This window comes from Gilbertella persicaria (assembly GCF_025201335.1).
Source record: "Gilbertella persicaria strain CBS 190.32 chromosome Unknown B0P05scaffold_75, whole genome shotgun sequence".
Lineage (NCBI taxonomy): Eukaryota > Fungi > Mucoromycota > Mucoromycetes > Mucorales > Choanephoraceae > Gilbertella > Gilbertella persicaria.
Window position 1 is genome coordinate 1 of NW_026252036.1, and position 21,213 is coordinate 21,213.

Here is a 21,213-nt window from a genome sequence, read left to right on the forward strand (position 1 = left end):
ATGATCTAGTCACTGATCTGAAAAGTCCTGTCTTGAAAGAGCCTGTTCAGATCCATACATTGACTCAGTTACTTTCATTATACCAAACTGTCTGTAGAGACAAACAAGAGCCTACGATTGATATGTTTGTGACAACCTTGATTGTAAGTAGCTGAAAAGTGCATCTATTGCTTAGTTTGTAATTGATTAGGCACAACCTCATGCTGCATTTCTTACTCGACTTGATTTGTCAAATCAACCTCTTGATCGAAACAATATTGCACCCTTTTCTGAAATCATGTCGATAGAGTTTGGTATGCGTGAACTTGTATTGGATGGCTGCGGGCTTGAAGACAGTGTAATAATGCGCTATTGGCTTGTTGATAGTACTGACAATGTATGTAGGCTATCAAGATACTGATGCATAGTTTACTTGAGAACGACAAGATCAAACAGCTTAGTCTTGCCAATAATCCCAAGATATCTACTACTGGGTTCAAGTACATTGCAGTCTATGTCAAAGGGGTAATATTCAATTCATATTCACCTATTGAAGGATGTTGATATTCATCGATAGAAAGTCTTCTCAACTGACCACGTTGAACCTTTCTTATACACAACCTGACAAGAAAGCCATTGAATATTTGATGAATGCCATTGTCAAGTCAACGCCTGATTCAACCCGTCCTTTTTTGTCCTGTTTAGTACTGGACAATTGTAATTTGAGAGTAGCTCAATTAGAAGTGCTTGCAGCAGGAATCAAGAAACCAACTTGTTTGCGCCAATTGTTTATCAGCCATCAACGTATGTTAAATCAGCAAGGTGCTCTATCCATTGGTGTCATGCTTCGTGATTATGATACAACAGTCTATCATGGACTACAGAGACTCTGCTTGGATCATAGTCCTATGAACTCAAATGGTATTCAGTATATCACACAAGCATTAAGAAGAAATCAGAGTCTACGTTATTTATCGATGCAAGACTGTAACATTGATTCTGCATCATGTTATTTGCTGGCAGAAGCTCTTAAATATAACCAATTTCTCGAGAAACTTGATCTTGCATGCAATGCATTGTGTAAGCCCACAATGGAAGGAGTAAGTGATAGTGTTGTTTTCTTGTTTGTTAACTTCGAAATTAGATGACCCATATTACACAAGCATTGACTATCAATCGATCTTTAAAAGACTTTTGTCTGGCAGAGACAAAAATATTTACTGAAGGTATAATTGCCTATATCAACATATACACTGGCTGACTTTCATGGGTAGCTATTATCATTCTTGCAGAATGTTTGGCTGAAAACAATACACTGATAAGACTTGATCTATCCCGAAATCCTGATATTCAAATGGCTGCATTAATGGCACTTGCTGCCTCTGTTCGTAGGAATGATACAATCACATTTATTGATATTCATGTTCCTGTATGTTATCTAGTTGTCTATGCTACTACTTACACTTACTCTAGACACAGGATAAAGAGATGGTCTCCATTCATAATGACATACTGTCTAAATGCACAAAGAATGCACAAACCAGGAAATCAGATAAATCAGTTCGATCAGATAACCCTATTTATGCCACCACTGCTCAAGCAACAGCTCGATTGACATTAAAAGAAAGACTAGCAGCAGTAACAGGAGCAAAGAAGCCCATCCATGATGATGCTGCATTGATTCAACAAGCATTAGAGCATATCACATCATTAGAAGGATCAAATCCATCTGCAAATATACTCTATGCTTCTCAACAAACGCTATCCAACATAAGTACAAGAATACCTGAAGTTGTGGATCCATCTCAGTTAGGTAAAGTAGCAGTCATTATAAACACACTACTCACATGAACAATAGACATACTTTTGACAATGAATGATCGATTGACATTAGCCATAGAGAGATACACTTACAAGGAATAGAATTATTATTATTTAGTATTATTTATAGTTACAAATCATGGGCTTTTCTCAAGTCTCTGCTTGCCTTTATCAAAGGAATCAGAGACTTGACATGATCTCCTCTTTTCAGATAAGGATGCTCCAGCAGTGTGTTTGCATCAGGTCTGTCTATGCTATTGACTGCCAATGATTGTCTTAAGAAATCCTTGAGAATATCAGATAATTCATCTGGATGCTGTAGTGCAGGTGTACCATTGGTAGCAATCAGATAAAGTGCTCTTAAGGGATTTTCATGTAAATAAGGGGGTTCACCTTCAATCATTTCAATCACCATAATACCCAAAGACCAAATATCAATTTTAGGCCCATATTCCTTACGAGTCACTACTTCAGGTGCCATCTAAAAGGTTATCTGTAAGCAACCATTCGGGCTGATAGCCTATCACTTACCCAATAAGGTGTACCCACCATAGTAGTTCTTGTTTCTGAATCATTCAGTCTTGCGCAGAAACCAAAATCAGCTATACAAAATCAGCCAAAAATGTTAGACAGTATTTTTGACTTACTCAGTTTAACATGGCCATTCAGACCCAAGAGAACATTATCCGACTTGATATCACGGTGAATAATACCCAAGGAATGTAAATGGCAAATACCTTCCAGTGTCTCTCTGCAGACAGTGGCAATTTGGCTTTCAGTCATCATGCTGGTTGTCACTACATCTGTCAGACTGCCTCCTTCCATATACTCCATCACAACCCATAATTCATTCGACACAAGAAACGAATCAATAAAATTGACTATATTCTTATGATGGGCTTCTCTCATCACTAGTATTTCATTGATAATCACCTCTTTTTTGAGTTGTTGAGCCAGATTCATCTGCTTAATAGCCACAGACATGTTGGTATCCACAGACTGAGCTGTATAGACACCTCCTGACGCACCTTGTCCAATCTTGATCATGCTACGATATAATTTGGTTGGATCTGCATCTGTGCAGATAGCCTGTAGGTCAGCAATGATCTGTGCATCCTTCATGGCTTCTTTTTCTCTTCTTTGCTCTCTTCTCTGTTGTCTTGCTTTATCTTGTTGTGTATTATCCATGGCAGGATCTAAGGGTGCTGCTGATGGAGCGATATAGACAGAGGATAAATGTGGCTTATGGGTCCTTGGAGGAGGTGTAGGTGTTGATGAAAGGGCTGCTGTCATGTCATCTTTGACCTTGGGTTTTGTCGAGAGAGGCGGTTTAGGTGGTGGTGGTGATTTGTGCTTTATAGTGTCTGGTCGAGCAGGTATAGGTGGTGCGGAATGCTTCAGGGTTGATAGAGGGCGGTGTGGGACAGGAGGTTTTGTTGTTGATGCTGTTGCCTCATTGGCATGGACCATGACCACTTGAGGTTTTGTTCTCTGAGGTAATGGTGGTGGTGTACCTGTGTAGTTCTTTGGATGAACATTATCAAACTTTTCCCAAACAGTATCAAGCGCATGTTCATTCGCATCTCGATAAAAACCCAATACATCCAATACAGCCTAAAATATACAGTGTCATTCGAGATTGTGTAGAAAGACATGGAGATTTACCTGTGGATTCTGTTGTTGTTCCTTTTTAGTGATACCACTTTGCTGTAATAGAATATGCCATTCTCTTGGCATGCCCGTAAATTCACCTGTTTGTGGATTGAACCCAACATGAGTGACATGAACCATGTTATAAGGTGAAGATATTTTGGTTTTCCCACTATGAGGATTCGAATTTGAATGACTGGCTGGTACTGTCCAGAGATCTTGAAATACAAAAGATCAGACAAAAAAAAACTCCCTTATGTGAGCCATACAACTTACCACTGACACTGCCAACTACTTTGCCAAGCATGCCTTTAAGTGTAGAACCACTTTTCTGAGCAGTAATAGGTGACAAGATAGAATTAGTATTAGTTGTATTAGAAGGTATGTTTTTCTTTATGGTATTATAGTTGGATCTATGTATCGTATTTCGAACAGGTCTTGGAGGAGTAGCGGGTGGCGGAGGAGGTGGAGGAGGAGGTGGAGGAGGAGGAGGAGGGGCGTAGGAGGGGGCGATGTATGATCTGTTGTGAGTGTTAGTTTTTTAATTGGTTTAGGCGGTAATGGAGGCACATAATTGTTCTTGATTGAGCCTGTACTTGTACTCTTATGAGGCTGATTATCAGTTGGTTGGTCTGATTTGCTATTGAATAACTTGATATTGGCAGACACAAGACCAGAAGTGGGTGCTGTTGGGGAAGACGACATACTTTTGTTGATTTTCCAATACCATTGGAACCTTCCCTTTAAGAGAAACAAGAAGAAAAAAAATGTATATGACGTAGAATGAATTTTATTAGGCGGAAATATCAGCCAACCATTGGATCAATGTACCACCATCACGCCTAAATGCTTCTGGCGTAGTAGACATTAAAGGATGCGTCATAGATACGTGCGCTTCAGATGTACATACGAGTGTCTTTAGACTGTAGTTGTGCTGCTCAATACGAGATACCAGTGTTTGAATACTTTCTCGAATGATTTCATGTTCGCCGTAAGTAACTAGCCAATGACAGCTCGACAATCCTTCTAATGTAGCATGAACAGGCGAAATCAACGAATGTGTCAGATTCTGGTGAGGGGCATAATTTGAGATATACATATTCAACAGGCGTGGTGATACACAGTCTGGTCGAGAAGGATAAATGTCTGTTGTCAAATCAACCCAAGGTGATATCAAGCCAATTCCAGCAGGCAATGGTAAGGGTGGCGTATTCTGTGTTTTCTCTTTACGCTTTACCCTCAAATCACGTAGATTGATCAGTGTAGTCAATGCTAGATTACCTCCAGCACTATCACCCATGAGCACTATTCTCGATGGACTGATACCCAGTTCATGTACAAGATATCGATAGGATTGAACAGCTTCATGACATGCTATGGGCCATTTATGTTCTGGACTGAGGCTATATTCTAATGAGAGAAGACTAGCCCTGATATTGTATTGCTTCTCAAGCTGACCGAGGATAAACTGAAATAATGGCATATACATGTATGAATAACCTATTGAAAACCCCCCACCGTGTATAAATAAGATGATCAAGTCTTGATTTAATGCTTGATCTTCTGCTTCCTTGGTATTCTTGGTATAAGGAGTGATCCATACACCTTTCCAATCATGCTGAGTCACTTTGTGTATCCATTTTCTTTCGTTGGCTGTAGGTTGAGTAGCAAAGAACAACAACCGACGTGAGATGAACAAAGGAAGTCGATTGGTGTTGGCTATCAAGACGCGTCTAATATCATAAGGAACATAACCACTTATCTTTCGTGCGCTTAAAATAACTAGCTAGTGTTATGATCTTGGAGGATTTCTTGAATTACTTACTCAATTGCCTTCCATTATGGGTACCCAGCAATGTTAAAAAAAGGGCAAAGAGAATAATATTAAACATGAACAAAAATTGACCTCCAATAAAATTTGGGCTCAAGTTCGTATCTTTACAAACTTGGAATTCACTTAGGGCAATACCTGTTTCTAATCTATAGAAGATTATAATTTGATCAAAAAGGCACACTGAAGAGCTCATTCACTTCCTGTGAAAGACGTCTAGTCCACAACACAATGACAAGAAAAGAGAATGGAGATAGTAGAGGTAATTTTCTCTTGAAAAATGAATTAGAATATAACACTTATCACGTTTATAACTGTTCTTTTAGATTTAAAAAGCCAAACATAGTAACCGGTCGATAATCTTCGTGAGTAGTACCCTTTGGATCAGAGTGATTTTCGGCCATTTAAAGCATTTATATGAGCATAAACAGGCTCTATGCTACCTTTATATGTCTATGAAAAAAAAACAGGATTTGTATGGTTTGTTATCATTTATGTTGTTGAAGCATTTCTCGTTCTGGAGACTTTGTTAAGCAAGTAATCAAAGTGATATTGAATTATTTCTTTGAATAGAATATACTATGGAGAGCACACTTGATCCGCCTAGATCAAAGAAAGAGAATGTTTGCTTATAGAAAAATGTTAAAGTGTTAATGAATGAATCTGGCTCATAGTTTTACGGTTCGTTTTTTTCTCTCGCTCGTACATCGGCGTACATTTACTGCTTATTTTTTTTGTATTCCATTTTGTGTATAAGCAACAGCTATTAGCTCCTAAGTAGATTGGCCTTGTTTTTATTTCATATTCTCAAAAAAGAAAAAAAACCTCTTTGACATTTCTTTATGCTCCAAGAAAAGACGTAATGATATTTCTGCATTATAACAGTTTGATCAGTTTACAACAACCAAGAAGCAAATGTATAAAAACAGCAGTTGGTCATTATTTCTTATGAATGATTGTGGATTCTTGATCTACAAATAAGCAAGCACTGTCTATCTTGTCTTTTTTGCGAATGTATTTATGCCTTTTTGTAGTCAATTGATCATTTTGCATAAAAAGTCTGTTTTTATATAAAGCTCTGTCTACTTGATTTACAGTGTCTGTAGGTTTACACAAAATAATCTTATAACAAGAGCATGAGTCTCTAGTCTAAGAATGTACTCAATCCAAATGAAAAAAAGTAGCTCATGAAATACGATTGATGCCCAAAAAAAAATACTCTTTTGTCTCATGTATTGTAGCATTTGGATATTTCTGACTGTATGTTATTATTATTCTTGCTATTATTATCGGAAAAAGTGATCGCAAAAAAATAAGAAAGGCAACACTTGTTATGATACAATATATATATATATATATATTTATTTTATACATGTATTTATTTCAAAAAATGAATGGTGTCAGTCTTTAGTTTCACTTCATAGAGAAGTTACTCACAGGAGTAGCCACGAGAAGGCAACTGACTTGTACTCCTTCACTTCCTTTCTTGATACCTTTTCAGGCTTGCGATACACTAGGAAATGCCAGATAGTTATAAGAAACCGTCAATAACTCCCAGCGACTACCCTTCATCCCGCTGCAGACCAACGCCTATATACCCCGTACCTTACTCTCGAGGCAGTAAGATAAGAAAGTAAGTCATTGGCTAATAACAGGCCAACAACGATTAGGATCGAACACTGAAAGCCATGGAGAGAGCAACACCAGTGGACAAAACCAACCAAATAGAGAGAAAATCCTAGAGAAAGCAGAGATATCAGCAAACGCATCCTTAGAATAGATAAGGTACTTGCCAGAAAACGAACCAGAGACAAAGACAACAAGAAACAACTACACTAGCTTTCACCAGTGTAGCGTTTACCGCAACCACACCTACCCCATACCATTGTTAGACTACAGATAACTAGTATATCCTCAATACGTAGCTGCTTAAAACCAAATAGAAAGAACCAAGCAAAGAAAACCAAGCAAAGAAAACCAAGCAAAGAAAACCAAGCAAAGAAAACCAAGCAAAGAAAACAAACCAAGTAAAGAGAAAACTTTAGAGAAAGCAGAGATGTCAGTAGACGCGTTCTTGAAGTAGATAAGGCACAAACCAAAAAGAGAGAGAGACCATAAGAAACCAGAGTAGAGAAAGTAAAGAAACAAAAAGAAAAGATAAAGAAATAAAAAAGAGTGCTGCGTGCCTTTTTATAAGTAATTTTTTTTCTTTTCTTTTCTTTGGTTTTGTTTTCTTTTGATAGAGATCATCTCATAGAGAGGACGCCCAATCTTGTGTTACATATAAACTTATTTAGTTGCATAAAACATGCGATGAACACCCTACTTGTCAGTTCTATAAACAGAAAAGCAACCCCTTTTGCTTGTTTTCTTTCTCTTTTGCTATGTGCTCATCCTCTGTGTTTCTATTGAGTAATTCATTATTCTTTGCCCTTGAAGATAAGGGAAGTTTACTTATATAAATCAATGCGGAATGTATTTCGTAATAGAGGACTTTGAATTGTAATCATTCCCAGTTTCCTTTTTTTCTTTCCATGATAAGATCATCCTTATTCATATGAAAATGTCAATAACTAAAAGAGCAAAGAAAAGTTTAGCTGTCTAAAAAAAAAAGAAAGAAAGAAAAATAAAGAAAGCTATTTTACACACAAACTGAAAGTACTGATTACTGGTGCCTGAAGATAAACTAACTATTGTCTTTTTTTATTTTTTATTTTTTTTTTTTACCTTGAGCACAAAAAGTATCTCAGTTGATCCGTGCACTATGCATACGCTTACCACATTTTAGATCCATGGGACAGTTGCTTACTTTTTCCTGAAAATAGATCCTGAGAAATTCGTCGCTTTTTTTTTGTTCACTATAAAACTCATACTGATTGCTTCTCTTTCTTTCTAAGTGAATAGACTATAAACTAGTTCTATACGTTATCTTTAGCTATCAGTTTAGTGATGAAGAAAAGATGACATGATGTAAACAAATGTTTTTACTTTGGTGACACAAACAAGTATAAAGCAGACACTATACTTCCTTCAGGTCTAAAAACCAAAATAAACGATACAAGTAAAAAAAATTGGGTGTCTTTGATACATATATATGCTATGATGCATTGTTAATAATCATATAAAAGCGTATGTTTTTATACCTGTGAGTAAATCGACCTTCTAACGTTACACAGACCAACAAAGTTGTTAATAACATCGAAAATTCTTTTATCTCTTATAAACAGGTTACATGAACAAATTAAGAGAAAAAAAAAAGACTTTATCAAATAAAAATCAGCACCCAGCCATACAAAATACAAAAGACAAAACATAGAAGCACTTGCCTTGTCTTTATAGAGGTCCAATGTATCATTTATGATACGCGATCGACATCAAATCAAGCTGCTTTCTCTCGTATTGAATTAGTTTGACAGCATCGTGATGGAAACAATCCACCTCAAAGCACCATCAAATCAGTGGTTATCTTCCTTGTTTAAGTCAACTGGTTTACAGAGCAACCACTGCAGCTCTATATTGAAGAATTCGAACGATCTTATTTAGTACATACAAAGCGATATTATAAAGCAGAAGCCATACGCGAAATAACAGTTGACAATATAAGTCATTTCATGCAGAAAGCAAATGAACGTCTTCAACAAGAAATTATGCGTAATAATCCTTTACTGTTATTTATTCGTCTTCATCCATGCTATTCCTTACTAATTTCTCAATGTCAAAATAAGAGAGAGAAAATTAAGGTCAAACAAAGAGTGCGTTTAACTGATTCAACAAAAGACTCACATTTTAATAGATAATTGCTTGCATTAGGGCTCACCATAACCTGCAACGATCTTTACTCAATACAAAAAATCTAGATAGCAGAATCAATCCAGATAGTTTATTGGTTACTACTGTGCAAGGATCTGCTTTAGATGAGCCAATCAATATTCAATCAACTCAGTGTGATTGACAGGTTGATATTTAAGATTTTCTGTTTAATTTGAGACATTTTAGCAATAAGACAATAACAGCATAATTAGACGTAAACTATTTATTGTCATGTATATGTCTATTGAAGTGATTGTATTAAATCATGCAGATGATATTGTACCTTTCGAGCTGTATGTGACTTGACTACAGATAAAGCGAGTAATTGAATTAGAGCTGCAAATCTATAGTAACACATAGTCATTTGTACCAGATCCAATGCATCATAAAACTTGCCAACACTTTGACACTTTGATGAGTAAGCATTCTTTTGTGTATATATATATTCAGGCGAACCAAGTAATTTTTTCTAAAAGTATTCTACTGAAATCAGCCTCTAAATGGCATTCCATTTATGAAAAACGTCGATTTGACAACCTTCAAGCTTCTTTTTTACGCTACAAGACGAAAAATAAAGGTATTGACAAGCTTAAATACTCGGAATGTGCGTCAAGCACTATATTTCTTGAACAATGTGTTTGCTTGCCAATTGTACTATAAAAATGGCGGGATATAAGCGAAAAGCTAATAAACATTTTTGCTTATTTCCTCAGAAATTCAGCAGCAAAATTGGTATATTTTCTACATGAACAAGTTCAAAAAAAGATATCTAAAGCTTCTATTATTGTAACAAGGCCGAATAACTGCGTCTTCAAGCAATTCTCAGCAAAAGCTCCATTTTAGATACAGCGGGAGAAGAACTGAGGTTGTTTTCTTTTTAATCTTCACCCACGGCCATCCTGCATGTCCTATATCCACTTGCTCCCTCATTCATATTATAAAGTGTCTATATTTCTATTTTTCCATGTTCTTTGGTACTCAAAGTAACATAAGATATTCTGTAAAGATTGATTGGTAATATATTTTATATGATATTTAGAGCAAAAACGCTCAAAACACAACTTAGCCATGTCAATCTTTGATGGATCATTGCTCGACAACCAAATCATCAAAACAACTCAGAAATCGAATGGCACCATTGGTTTGGCTTTTGGGTAAATTTCATTTTTTGACCGATGTGGGATCCACGGAAGTTCATGAAAAAACAAACTCGATCAAGAATTTCTTAGAATGACCTCAATGTAGGTCTGATCCAACCGGAATCAGATAAGACCATGTCTAGGTACTTCCAGGAAAAAGAAACTGAGTCTACTAAGCTAAGAAAGGCGACTTAATTTGAGCACTGACTTCAGATCTGCATTTGAAGTTTGTTGCGCGCCGAGATTGATCCTTTTTAGTAGATATTGAGTAGTAAATAACCTCTAACTTTAGTACCAATTAATGCAAAGTATAAAAGAGTAAGCTAAATTATATTACCTGGCATTTTTGAAGTCAAAAAGAGCAGCTTTGGATGTGATAAGCAATAAGTGTCTTGTACAAAAGGGACAATATATTCCAAACGCCATTTTTTTTTGTTCTGTGAAAAACGCATTTCATCCATTGATCAGTATTTTCTGCGTTTGGTCATGTAGCACTTTGCTAAGTTCACTTGCCATAAAGAAAACAAACGAACACAGAAAAAGTAAGGCTTAAAAATGGCTACAGGGTAAATCAAAATCTTTCTTTTAGGTCAAATCAACCGTGATTTGCTTCAGGTAATAAAATGAGTCTATAGTCTATTTCATTAAGAGCATTGACAGGATTAAGATTGGTTGAGTTTATAGGTCTCACAGACAATGCTAACTTTAAGCGCATGATTATGCGGCATCAAAAATTCAATTCGACTTTTTCTTCTGCTTAACATGAGAATGGACGATTACATGAATGTTCAACAATCACACGCACCTCTTGAAGAGCTTTACAATTACATGAGGATGTTTGATGTGACTCTTGATCGTGAACCTCAAGATCCTTATGTAGTACCTGAACGTCTAATGACTTCTTTTGTATCCAGTACAGGACACACATTCGAACAAATCATGAGCAAGACTCAAAACAAGCGTATTGAAAGGATCAACTATCTACATTTCATTCAAGAAGCTCGCTTAAGATCAAAGCGATCTCCACGTATTCCACAAATGCATAACAACATGTGTGTCTACGTTTGTCATGTACCTGCAGACAGTGTTGGAAAGTCATTCTCAAAGGTGCTCTATAGCATCACTTCAAAACTTACATATCAGTTACAAGCTAGACCACAGGTAAGTTCCCTTTCTCTAGAGTGTTCTTTGTATTTATACTTCATCGTAGCTTATCAAACTGGCCAAATCAGATATCGCGCGTCAAATCCAAATTTTTGAACGGGTATTTACTCAACACTTTCGTGATTATCACTTTGAATTTACACCTTATGGGTAATGATAAATGGATACAATTCTTTAGAATAACACTTTTAATAGTTCTATGGTGCAAGGACTCGGGTTTCCTTCTTCAGGCAACAGTAGTAAACTATTAAATATCAACATTGAAATGGATACGCCTGATATGAATCGTTTGATCTATAGAGACACCAACCCTTTTCTCTCGGATCGTAATGAACCACATTCGTTTGAAACAATGCAAAGAATATTCATTGATGCAGGCGTGGATAAAATGACATTTCACCAAGACATCAATTCAATTCGTATTAAGCATAAAGATCTCTCAGTCGAATACAACTTTAACAAAAAGATGTTTACCAAAAGCACAAATCTAATTGAGAAATACGTCTCATTAGATCCACGTATATCTCCTTTTTTGAGTGCCATTAAATACTTTGCCAGAGGAAGAAATGTACTTGCACGTAAGTCATTGTATAAAGAAAACCATAGACTCATCTCTGATGATAGCTTATTTAAAAAGTGGTGGCATGAGAGCCTACGGTTATGTTATTATGGGTCTTGCTTATCTACAGTCACTCGATCCACCCATCATTCCTAATTTACAGCATCTTTTCGATCATCATAGCGATGAGTGTAACGTGGATCATTGTACGACTAAAAAAGTGTTCTGGGACACTGTATTGTATGGTAAAGGTGAAAAGGGCATTGCAGCAAGATACCATGATTGTGTGTGTTATTCTGGATCAGAACAAAAGACTTTACAGTATGCTAAACTAAGCGAAAAGACAGGTCAACTTTATTGGCGATCGGCAAACGAGAGTTCTGTAGGGGAATTGCTTATTGACTTTATGTATTATTATGGCTACAAATTCGACTATGAACGATATGCAGTATCATTACGGGCAGGGGGATTCAGTCCAAGGAAAGATGAATTCAGGCAGTATGCTATTATTGTAGAAGATCCTTTTATTTCAGGTGTCAATATTGCGTAAGTCAATCATAAGAGAGACATGGCTAATATGTTCTTGTAGGCCTATTGATGTCTCTTTATCTAAATTCACTGCTACCTTAATTGGCACATTTACTTTACTATATAATGGACAATCCATGGAATCAATTATTGCTACACAAGATATTGGAAAATACGAAGACACAAGAGGACTCAACAAAAATAATCCACGCTATGCCTCTTTAAGGCTTCTTAAACCATCCATCACAAACAAGACACTCGTTGTGATTGGCTTACCCAAAGTCAAAGACCAATCAACATGCTATTGTGAGCAACTTATGCATATCTTTAGTCAATATGGTACAGTCAGAGACCTTCGTGATCTGGATTTTACAACAAAGCAATTCACCATTTTCAACTATACAAATTGTAATGAAATTGCTATACCTTCTCTTATTGAAATTCAAGGCAAACCAATACATGTTGTAGAATTGTATGACATGTAAAATAAATCTGTTTATTTCATATTAGCCTGGTCCAACCTTAGGAATATCATGGTGTTCGCTTAGTTTTTCAAGTTTTTGATTGAACTCTTGGACACGGTCCTTGTGTGATTTGGCTGCTGCTTTTGATACACGCTCCATTTGCTATATTATCCATGAGTTAAAGATAGATAAGCTTTCTTACTCACTCTTTGACGCTTTGTCTCTTCAAATTTCTTTTCAGCTTCTGTCTTTTCTACTTCATAAAACACCTTGTTTTCTTCAAGTAAACCACGCTCTAGTTTCTGCTTGTCCGTTTTTGACGATTTTTTCTTTTTCTTTCTAAGCAACTTTAGATCTCTCTTATCCAATTAACAGTATAGCTTACTTTATAGTAGAAGGATCACCACCTTTAAATTTGAGTGACCCTTTCTTGACATGATCATAAACCGATGACATTCAAAGGTGGTAAAGAAAAAAAAAAAGAAAAAAAAATGGAAATTAAACTCCTATTTCCATCGGACATCTATTTATCCGCATTTGCTACTTGTCCCTATAGGATAAACATGATTTTGCTTATATTGACAAGCCAAATTGTCATCTTTTTCAATTACAAACCTCTTTATAAGCCTATCCGTTTTTTTTGCAGTATCAACATGCTATTTAATGCATAGATAATACAAAAATGATGCTAGCCAATGGTTAAAGGCGTTTCGTCATTTATTGGAAATTAACTTCGAATCCGCAGCATCTATAAATTGAGACCATCTTTGCCCCCTTCTTTTATAGACCAACTACCTCTGCTATGACGCACACAAAACTACACCTGGCTTTACTTATCAATGACATTCCTATGGAACAAGTACTCAAGCATGCTGGTGACTATTTTCAACAATACAAGTACTTGTTCGAAGTAGCCTCGAAACAAAGAAACCTCGATATCACTTGGGATGTCTTTGATGTAGTCAATCGTCAGGAATACCCTTCATTTCAAGATATTCAGAGTGGAAAATATAATGCGCTTATCCTTACTGGATCTAAGCATAATGCTCATGATAATGATCCTTGGATTGTTCAGTTGGTAGAGTTTGTTAGAAAGGTACAGGCTGATTATGTGGATAAAGTCAAATTGGTTGGTTTCTGTTTTGGCCATCAGATCATGATACGTGCTGCTGGGGGAAAGACAGGAAGAAATCCTGCAGGCTGGGAAGTAAGTCAACAGTAGGCTTATGTAGCCAAAATTGATATGTTTATTTAGGTTGGCTGGGTTAAAATTCAATTAAGCAAAGAAGGACAAGAGTTTTTCAAGACGAGCAAGGATTCTATTCGTATCAACCAGTTCCATCAAGATCATGTGATTCAATTACCAGAAAACTATAAAACACTTGGTTATACAGAAAGAAATACGCCTCATCACTTAACTACTTCAAATAACCGCCAATGTTTGACGATTCAGGGACATCCTGAATTCAGTAGAGAAACCATGCGAACCATGATTGTAGCTAGAAAAGCAACGGGCGTTTTAAAGCCAGAAGAAGCAGATAAATTCTTACATGTCTTGGACAATGCATTGCCTGAAATGGAAGACATTTGGTTTGCGGAGAAAGTATTAGACTTTATTATGGATAACATTTAATAAATAGAGAATAGTTCTTTATTGTTACAATATAATATAAAAGGTATGATAATTTAGTCTTCGGCTTCAAGACTCTTCAATAAATCAGCAGCAGACAAGTCGCCCGTTGAGGGTTCTTCTTTTCTGTCTCTTGGCTTTCTACCCTTGCGACTCGCAGTACGTACTTCAACTTCACCCGTTCTTAATTTCTCCAGAAGGTTATCCATCATACAACGATCATTTTCACCTTTACCATCCGCATCTACACAAGATACATAAACATGGATGATGCTATAAGAGACAACATTACCTGTATTAATGCCTTGGACAGATCCTCTTTTGGCTTTCAATGCAGCTTCAGCCTTTTCCTTCTTTAATCTGGCACGCTCTTTTCTTTCTTCTTCTTCACGCTTTCTCTTTTCTTCACGTTCTTGCTTCAAGGCCAACTTTTCTTCAGTAGCACTTGCTTCCTACAAAGGACAAAAGTCACAACGATTTCTTTCATAAGAGAAACTTTACCTTCCATGCAACAACAAACCGAGCAAATGTACCAAAGAAATCATCTGGACGCATGACTTTAGGGTTTTCACCATAATACACCATGGTATCTTTCCATGCTGCATCCATATTGATATAGAGTGTCTGGAGATCTTGGAATCGTAAAGCAGCCTTCTCTTTATAGATTATCATCACACTACGGAACTTATCCTCATCTTCATTGATCTCAATGTCTTTCCATTGACTTTCTAGTTCTGCCTCTAGATCCTTAAGTCCCTTTCTCATTTCTGTGTATTGTTGAATCATATCGTTCATACTGGCGGTCACTCGAGCAGCTTGTTCAATCTCCTTCAGGTCTTGTAAGAAACCAAGAAGTTCAGGGAATTGACGGCGAATGACGCCTGTCAGTACATGGAGTAAGTTGAGGGATGAAATGTTGGATGCTTTTGTATCCACCAACTAGAGAAATAAGTATGTGCAATTTTCTTGATCGGCTTACCTTGTTGATACTAGAAATTCGCATACCAAATGCACCTCCTTGTAAACTAGATGCGTTCATATAATTACCAAGAACAAGAATAAGCTATGTAAACAATGAGAAAAAGCTAATTGTTTCATGAATATATTACGCATAAAAGGTTCTTTAAGTGGTTGGAATTCTTAAGCGCATCCGATACATCAAGCACAACTGTCATGTTCTATTAAAATAGTCAGTCCGCTTTTTTTTTTCCTTGAGTGTATTCACATACCCTTTCAAGTTGCTCAAACTTTTCCCAGAATTGAATTCTAAACAACATGAATTGTATACGAGGCTCATATCTATACATTCTATACATCTACACAGATGCTAAGCTTTCAAATCCCATACCCATAGACTTACTTCAATCGTGAATTGTTCAGGGAAATCTAGTTCTTCACATGCTTCAGGTGGCTCTTTAAGATATTTCTCCATCACCTTCAAATCATCATCTTTACTTGGCACATAGGCAATCAAATTACCCAAGAAGGTTTCCGTACAAAGCTCATCATTTACCTTCATAATTTCCAAACGGACATCAACAAAACTCTCATATTGTTTGACTTTAGGAAGCACTGCCAAATCTATGTCGAAGATTAGCCATATGTCTTGCTCAACAAAAAATCATACTTATGTTTCTCGTCTTTTCTTTCGTCAAGAACTTGACAGCATCCTTCTTTTCTTCCACCTTAGCCTTTAATCGTTTCTCAAAGAAATGATTGACCTTGGCAGGGAACAGTTCGTCAATCTTTTCAAAGACACCGTGCTTATCAAGATCATCTTCGATTTGATTCTCGTCCACGTCTTCCAACTTCCAGACGGTCTTTTCGACACTACGGGCATCAAGTTTTTGCCATTGAAAGTTCTTGAGTTTGATTTGAGGGTAGTGGCGAAGCTGTTTGCGTGCTGGCCCAGAAGGTACAGGGGGAGTATAGGGCCTCCAGGTGCTATTTATCCACAAATCATGTTAGTTATCGTGTGTGTGTGTGTGTGTTTTTTTCTTCAAGATGCACACATACGTGGTGGTGGTGGCGGAGCGCCAGGACCTCCAGGTGCTATCCAAAACCATGTAAATCAAACTTTTTTTCTATACGTCTAGTATAAACTTACGAGGAGGTGGAGGTGGAGGAGGAGCGCCGGGACCTCCTGGTGCTGTCATATGAAATGAGTTGTTTGTCTTTTCAGAGCATATTACTTACGAGGAGGAGGAGGAGGAGGAGGAGGAGGTGCGCCAGGACCTCCAGGTGCTGTCACCATAAGTTATTAAAAAATGATAGGTGCAAATGTGTTACTTACGTGGAGGAGGTGGAGGAGGTGGGGGAGGAGGTACACCAGAAGTGCCTGGTACTAATAAACATTAAGAAAACTTTCATTGGTGTCAATTGCACTTACATGGAGGAGGAGGAGGCGGGGGAGGAATACCACTTGCTCCAGGTGCTAATAGTAAAAAGACAGTTAGCTAGCATAACGAAAGCAAACATAGAATATTACCAGGTGGAGGAGGAGGAGGAGGAGGAGGAGGAGGTGGTGGTGGTGGTGGTGCAGCAGATGAAGGTAAGCCAGACCCTATTATTCATGTCATGTTAAGGTCACATCATATGATACAAGATCTTACCAGGCATTGGTGGAGGTGGGACACCGCTGGTATCTTTTGTTGGGTCAGTATCTCCATGTTGAGGTAAAGTAGGAGGCTGTTTGGCTTCATCTTCAGTCATGTGAGGTTCACTCGTACTTTCTTTATGCAATGGAGAAAGTGGAAGTGTATTATCAGGTCTTCTCCCAGCCAATTTCCATTGTTCACCAACCACAATAGAAGGTGTAGTCATAGCAACTTCTTCTAAATCCTCTGTCTTTTCTTTAAGTCTTTCTTGTAACATGGTAATTGTCTTATTCGACTGTTGTTGTAAAGCACGCAGAGCAATGTTTTCCAGCTTATAGTTGCGTCCTTCGCGATCTCCATGAGTAGCTTTCTTGAGTGTCTCAATCTCATCCTTCAATGCTTTGTTTTCAGCTCCTAATCGAAGAGCCATTTCTCTGTCTTCTTCTGCCGTTCTTGCGAGTTCCTGAAGACGGTCAAGTTCATTGAATCGACCGATCATGTTGCTGACCGAGAAACCAAAAGCAGAAGATCCCAGTTCATCTGCAGTAACACTTTCTCGTCGATCCATCACGATATTCGATACAATTTCACTAATGGCTTGATGATAATGCGTCCTGACCAATTTAAGTATACGTACAACGGTACAGCCATACTTACTTTCTATCCGCATCACCTTTGATCAACAACATGCTTCTGAATGTCTGAAGCAGGAAATCCAATGCGTTCGGTGCATCTGAAATATTCTCGAGAATCAACTCCAAGAGCTCATTGGGCTGAGAAATATCACTGTACATGGACAATTCATCTCCAAAGGCTTCATCTAAATCACTTTCGGCTCTTCGACGGTATTTATCCATTTGCTCGTATAACGCAGGATCGTCCAGTTTTTCAAGTTTAGCAAAGACACGATCGAGTCCAGACAGTTTGAATTGACTACGGAAGTAGATTCTATCATTGGCTTCAGTTGGAATATAGACCAGTGCATTGATCAAGCCAACATTAGACAGACAGTATTCAATCAAATGACTGTCTGGAGGCACAAATACACCGAGTTTCTGGTACTCATCTATTGAATTGGATCTACCGACACGATGAGTTCCATCCAATGTATGTTCAAAGTCTTTGATCCATGCATCAAACACACCAAATTCTTGACGGTGTTGACGCAGTAAATCAAAGCCTTGCATGACAATATGGTGACCTAGTGGTACATCACAATGACACAAGAACAGTAAAATATCACAAATGACCTTTCTTGCTTGCCATTGCGGACACACAATAGAAAACACCATGGAGTGAATGTATTCAGGATTCAAAATAGCTTCACGAGCGCCCCACTAATCATAACACAACGAATTAAGGCAAGTTTTGTTATGTGAAAACTTACTCTAGCATTAATCAAGACTTTGATACACTTGATTAAACCGTATTCTAGTTCAAGCATTTGTCCTTTTCTATACATAAATCAGAATTAAGTCATTCTTTCGTCGTGTGGCAGTACCTTTCTGCATCAGGTTTCTTGTTTAAAAAGGATAAGCCATGAGAAACCACACGTAGACCTTTCAGATCCGTAAATCGAATCACCCAACTACATAAAATGTGTCAACAATGCATGCATACATACATACACAACTTACTCAAGTGGGCGAGTTCTTAAGCTAACAGCCAGATTATCTGCTAAAGCAGGCGTAACTGCTCTTAAATCAGCTTCCATAAACTTGCGAATATAGAATTCAGGCGAGTTCTTATCGGTTGGCAATACACCGTCATACGCTACAGAAGCAGAAGAGACTGCTGTGGAAGGCGCATTGGAGGACTGAATAGCCTCAGAAACACGGCGACCCATAGGAGCCAATTGACTATGACGATACGAATGTCTTTCAATAGTGCGAGCCGTGGATTCTCGAGTGGCAGACCACATTTCTCCAGCCAGATCAGAAAGCACCGAGATCAAAGGTTGTGCTTCTTCAGTGTCCTCTTCCTGAGGTTTTCGACCTGAAACCACTTGTTCTGCTTTACGATCCTGTACAATCATGGCCCATTTAGTTTTGTAATCAAGTGATGTTTTCAGTGGCTTCTTTTTCTCTTCATCAAGACCTCTTCGACTCAACATTTGATCAAATAAGTCATCTATCTGTTCGTCGCTGTTTGGCATGGGTTCATCTGTCACATCATTCGGTCCTTGGCTTCTTCTAGAAGAGCTGTCGATCGAAGACCGAGGTGATGTTGCCCCTGATGTGGCATTATGCTTCTTTTTTCGAAATGAACCAAAAAAATCAGACATCAAATAACAAGTAAGAAAGCACACATTCTATCACATGCGCCAAGGACAAAAAAGCAAGCGGAGTTGCTTACAAATAGAAATTTATTTAATTTGAGGCATCTTCTTCCATATCATTATGCTTGAGTCCTTGTTTATCGTTCAATGAAGGCTTAACACCCGGGTTAAAATGCGATAAAAGCTTCAGTATATCAGGATACACAATCTTCTCAATCCCCTCAGCCCATAAAAAGTCTAAATGCTCCCATTTCTGTACTGCTTTAACATAAGCCAAAGGGGACGGCAAATCAGCCGACAAGACATCAAAATCCACTAATGAATCCGATTGACCGTAAAAGATAGCAATGGGTGTCTTGATCTGAAGTGTAGGGAACCTAGGAGGAACATGATCTGCTACTGTATTGACAGTATGATAAGGCAACCGACTAGGCATTTCGTCGTACATTTGAAATTGACCTGTACGAATGATTTGGAACCAATGCACAAGCGATTTGACACTTGTAAGAGAATACAAGTGTTGATAACTCACTGTTTTTTGACTTGATGTCATATTTCTACCTGTCCATCCAAACAAGAAAGAGACACAGGCATCAATCACTTTGACAAACAAAGGTGGGCTAATGATACGCTGCCAAAACAAAGCTACTTTGAGAGGTGTTTTTCTGCCAAACATCAGATAAATCACAGTGGGTGTTGCTTTCACAAATGCATCAATCAAAGGGTGCCTGAGTCCCTTGGGTGTGGTGGCAGGTGCTAGAGCAATAAACAGATTGACCTTCTTGTTCAAGTCTGCATTGATAGACAGACCAGCAAATGCTTGAGCAGTGCCTTGAGAGAACCCAATATAAGTCAAGTTGGGTGCACCTGTTTGAGCCAAGATATAGTCTACTGTATCAGGTAAATCACGCATAGCAAATTCATTGATAGAGAAGTTCCAAAATGGTTGATGATTTGGGTTCAAATGAACATGGTATTGAGAGTATTTGTTGCCTCTTGAGTTACCTAACCATACATCATAACCTTCTCTAGCCAAAATAAACGGTAGGTTACTGTATTCCTCTGTATTGGACACCCATACTTCAGAAGACATCAAGAAGCCATGATGAAGTAACACAACAGGTTTCCCAGTATAGTTGGGTTGCTTAGGCTTAAATTGGTTTAGGTTCTCTTGGACTCGAATTTCATTTGTTGTGTAGATCATGGTGTCCCTCTCTTGTTTAGCAGCATAGGCCTTAACAGAGGGAATACGATGAACACATAGCAGATAATCATCCAATGTACGCACAATATGCTGTTCACAGTCATAGTTCTTCCTAAAATACAATCAGACGATCATGATAGAAGGTAAGATAGGATCCAAATTACCAGTGTTTCACCATATTCTCAAAGGTTTGTGCCTTTTCTAAAGGACTGACGTGAGGTTTATGCTCTGTATTTTGCAACCATGGAAATACACTAATATAAAGAGGCATTATTATTCCTATGCCTCTTGAAATATATACTGTACGTTTTAATGGTCGCATCAATACTGTGAATAATAAACCGAGGCATCACAGTGACAATCAGGCGAATAATACTCTCTACAAAAAGAACAGGATAGTAAAAAAGAGACTTATTCTAAGTGAGTGATATGGTTCAACTAGGTGTTTTTATTATTACCCTTGATAGTCTCTCATTGTTAAACGGTCTAGAATAGGAATCTTGATCATAGTAAAGATAAGAAGAAAAATAAAATAAAAAGAATCATATGAAAATGCGGT

At 37.6% G+C, this 21,213-nt stretch overlaps 9 protein-coding genes across 9 annotated transcripts; 3 read left to right on the forward strand and 6 right to left on the reverse strand.

Moving 5' to 3' along the window:
• Positions 1–122: 122 nt before the first annotated feature.
• B0P05DRAFT_564433 (uncharacterized protein) lies at positions 123–1,918 on the forward strand (the record flags this gene model as incomplete). The annotated part of the gene is made up of 8 exons (XM_051580836.1): positions 123–143; positions 191–337; positions 385–504; positions 561–1,079; positions 1,124–1,205; positions 1,254–1,408; positions 1,453–1,792; positions 1,838–1,918. The coding sequence occupies 8 exons, from the start codon at positions 123–125 to the stop codon at positions 1,900–1,902; spliced, it is 1,449 nt and encodes a 482-aa protein (XP_051429511.1). The 3' UTR covers positions 1,903–1,918.
• On the reverse strand, positions 1,881–3,923 carry B0P05DRAFT_340249 (kinase-like domain-containing protein). Its single transcript, XM_051573581.1, has 5 exons — positions 3,727–3,923; positions 3,466–3,668; positions 2,448–3,414; positions 2,332–2,402; positions 1,881–2,281 (listed from the first exon to the last, which is right to left on the reverse strand). Exons 1-5 carry the CDS (start codon positions 3,755–3,757, stop codon positions 1,931–1,933), a joined length of 1,623 nt encoding a protein of 540 aa, XP_051429512.1. The 5' UTR covers positions 3,758–3,923; the 3' UTR covers positions 1,881–1,930.
• A 301-nt stretch (positions 3,924–4,224) lies between these two features.
• On the reverse strand, positions 4,225–5,317 carry B0P05DRAFT_564437 (Alpha/Beta hydrolase protein). Its single transcript, XM_051580837.1, has one exon. It carries the CDS (start codon positions 4,937–4,939, stop codon positions 4,244–4,246), a length of 696 nt encoding a protein of 231 aa, XP_051429513.1. The 5' UTR covers positions 4,940–5,317; the 3' UTR covers positions 4,225–4,243.
• Positions 5,318–6,796: 1,479 nt separating this feature from the next.
• On the reverse strand, positions 6,797–7,196 carry B0P05DRAFT_564442 (uncharacterized protein; the record flags this gene model as incomplete). The annotated part of the gene is made up of 1 exon (XM_051580838.1): positions 6,797–7,196. A coding segment is annotated over exon 1 (179 nt), but the record flags the coding sequence as incomplete, so codon positions are not given.
• Positions 7,197–10,982: 3,786 nt separating this feature from the next.
• B0P05DRAFT_564449 (uncharacterized protein) lies at positions 10,983–13,437 on the forward strand. Its single transcript, XM_051580839.1, has 7 exons — positions 10,983–11,391; positions 11,441–11,544; positions 11,590–11,972; positions 12,019–12,499; positions 12,543–13,107; positions 13,152–13,284; positions 13,331–13,437. Exons 1-5 carry the CDS (start codon positions 10,993–10,995, stop codon positions 12,964–12,966), a joined length of 1,791 nt encoding a protein of 596 aa, XP_051429515.1. The 5' UTR covers positions 10,983–10,992; the 3' UTR covers positions 12,967–13,107; positions 13,152–13,284; positions 13,331–13,437.
• On the reverse strand, positions 12,988–13,401 carry B0P05DRAFT_576031 (uncharacterized protein; the record flags this gene model as incomplete). The annotated part of the gene is made up of 3 exons (XM_051581678.1): positions 12,988–13,107; positions 13,152–13,284; positions 13,331–13,401. 3 exons carry the CDS (start codon positions 13,399–13,401, stop codon positions 12,988–12,990), a joined length of 324 nt encoding a protein of 107 aa, XP_051429516.1.
• A 10-nt stretch (positions 13,438–13,447) lies between the features above and the next one.
• Positions 13,448–14,587, forward strand: B0P05DRAFT_564453 (class I glutamine amidotransferase-like protein). The gene is made up of 2 exons (XM_051580840.1): positions 13,448–14,152; positions 14,201–14,587. Exons 1-2 carry the CDS (start codon positions 13,748–13,750, stop codon positions 14,576–14,578), a joined length of 783 nt encoding a protein of 260 aa, XP_051429517.1. The 5' UTR covers positions 13,448–13,747; the 3' UTR covers positions 14,579–14,587.
• A 44-nt stretch (positions 14,588–14,631) lies between these two features.
• Positions 14,632–19,456, reverse strand: B0P05DRAFT_592307 (uncharacterized protein; the record flags this gene model as incomplete). The annotated part of the gene is made up of 19 exons (XM_051582974.1): positions 14,632–14,819; positions 14,868–15,027; positions 15,077–15,514; positions 15,555–15,638; positions 15,685–15,753; positions 15,805–15,891; positions 15,936–16,156; positions 16,203–16,519; positions 16,588–16,627; positions 16,683–16,724; positions 16,772–16,819; positions 16,869–16,919; positions 16,965–17,009; positions 17,064–17,138; positions 17,188–17,786; positions 17,830–18,509; positions 18,560–18,626; positions 18,674–18,760; positions 18,810–19,456. The coding sequence occupies 19 exons, from the start codon at positions 19,454–19,456 to the stop codon at positions 14,632–14,634; spliced, it is 3,945 nt and encodes a 1,314-aa protein (XP_051429518.1).
• A 35-nt stretch (positions 19,457–19,491) lies between these two features.
• On the reverse strand, positions 19,492–21,213 carry B0P05DRAFT_564471 (Alpha/Beta hydrolase protein). Its single transcript, XM_051580841.1, has 3 exons — positions 20,961–21,213; positions 20,819–20,908; positions 19,492–20,766 (listed from the first exon to the last, which is right to left on the reverse strand). Exons 1-3 carry the CDS (start codon positions 21,002–21,004, stop codon positions 19,542–19,544), a joined length of 1,359 nt encoding a protein of 452 aa, XP_051429519.1. The 5' UTR covers positions 21,005–21,213; the 3' UTR covers positions 19,492–19,541.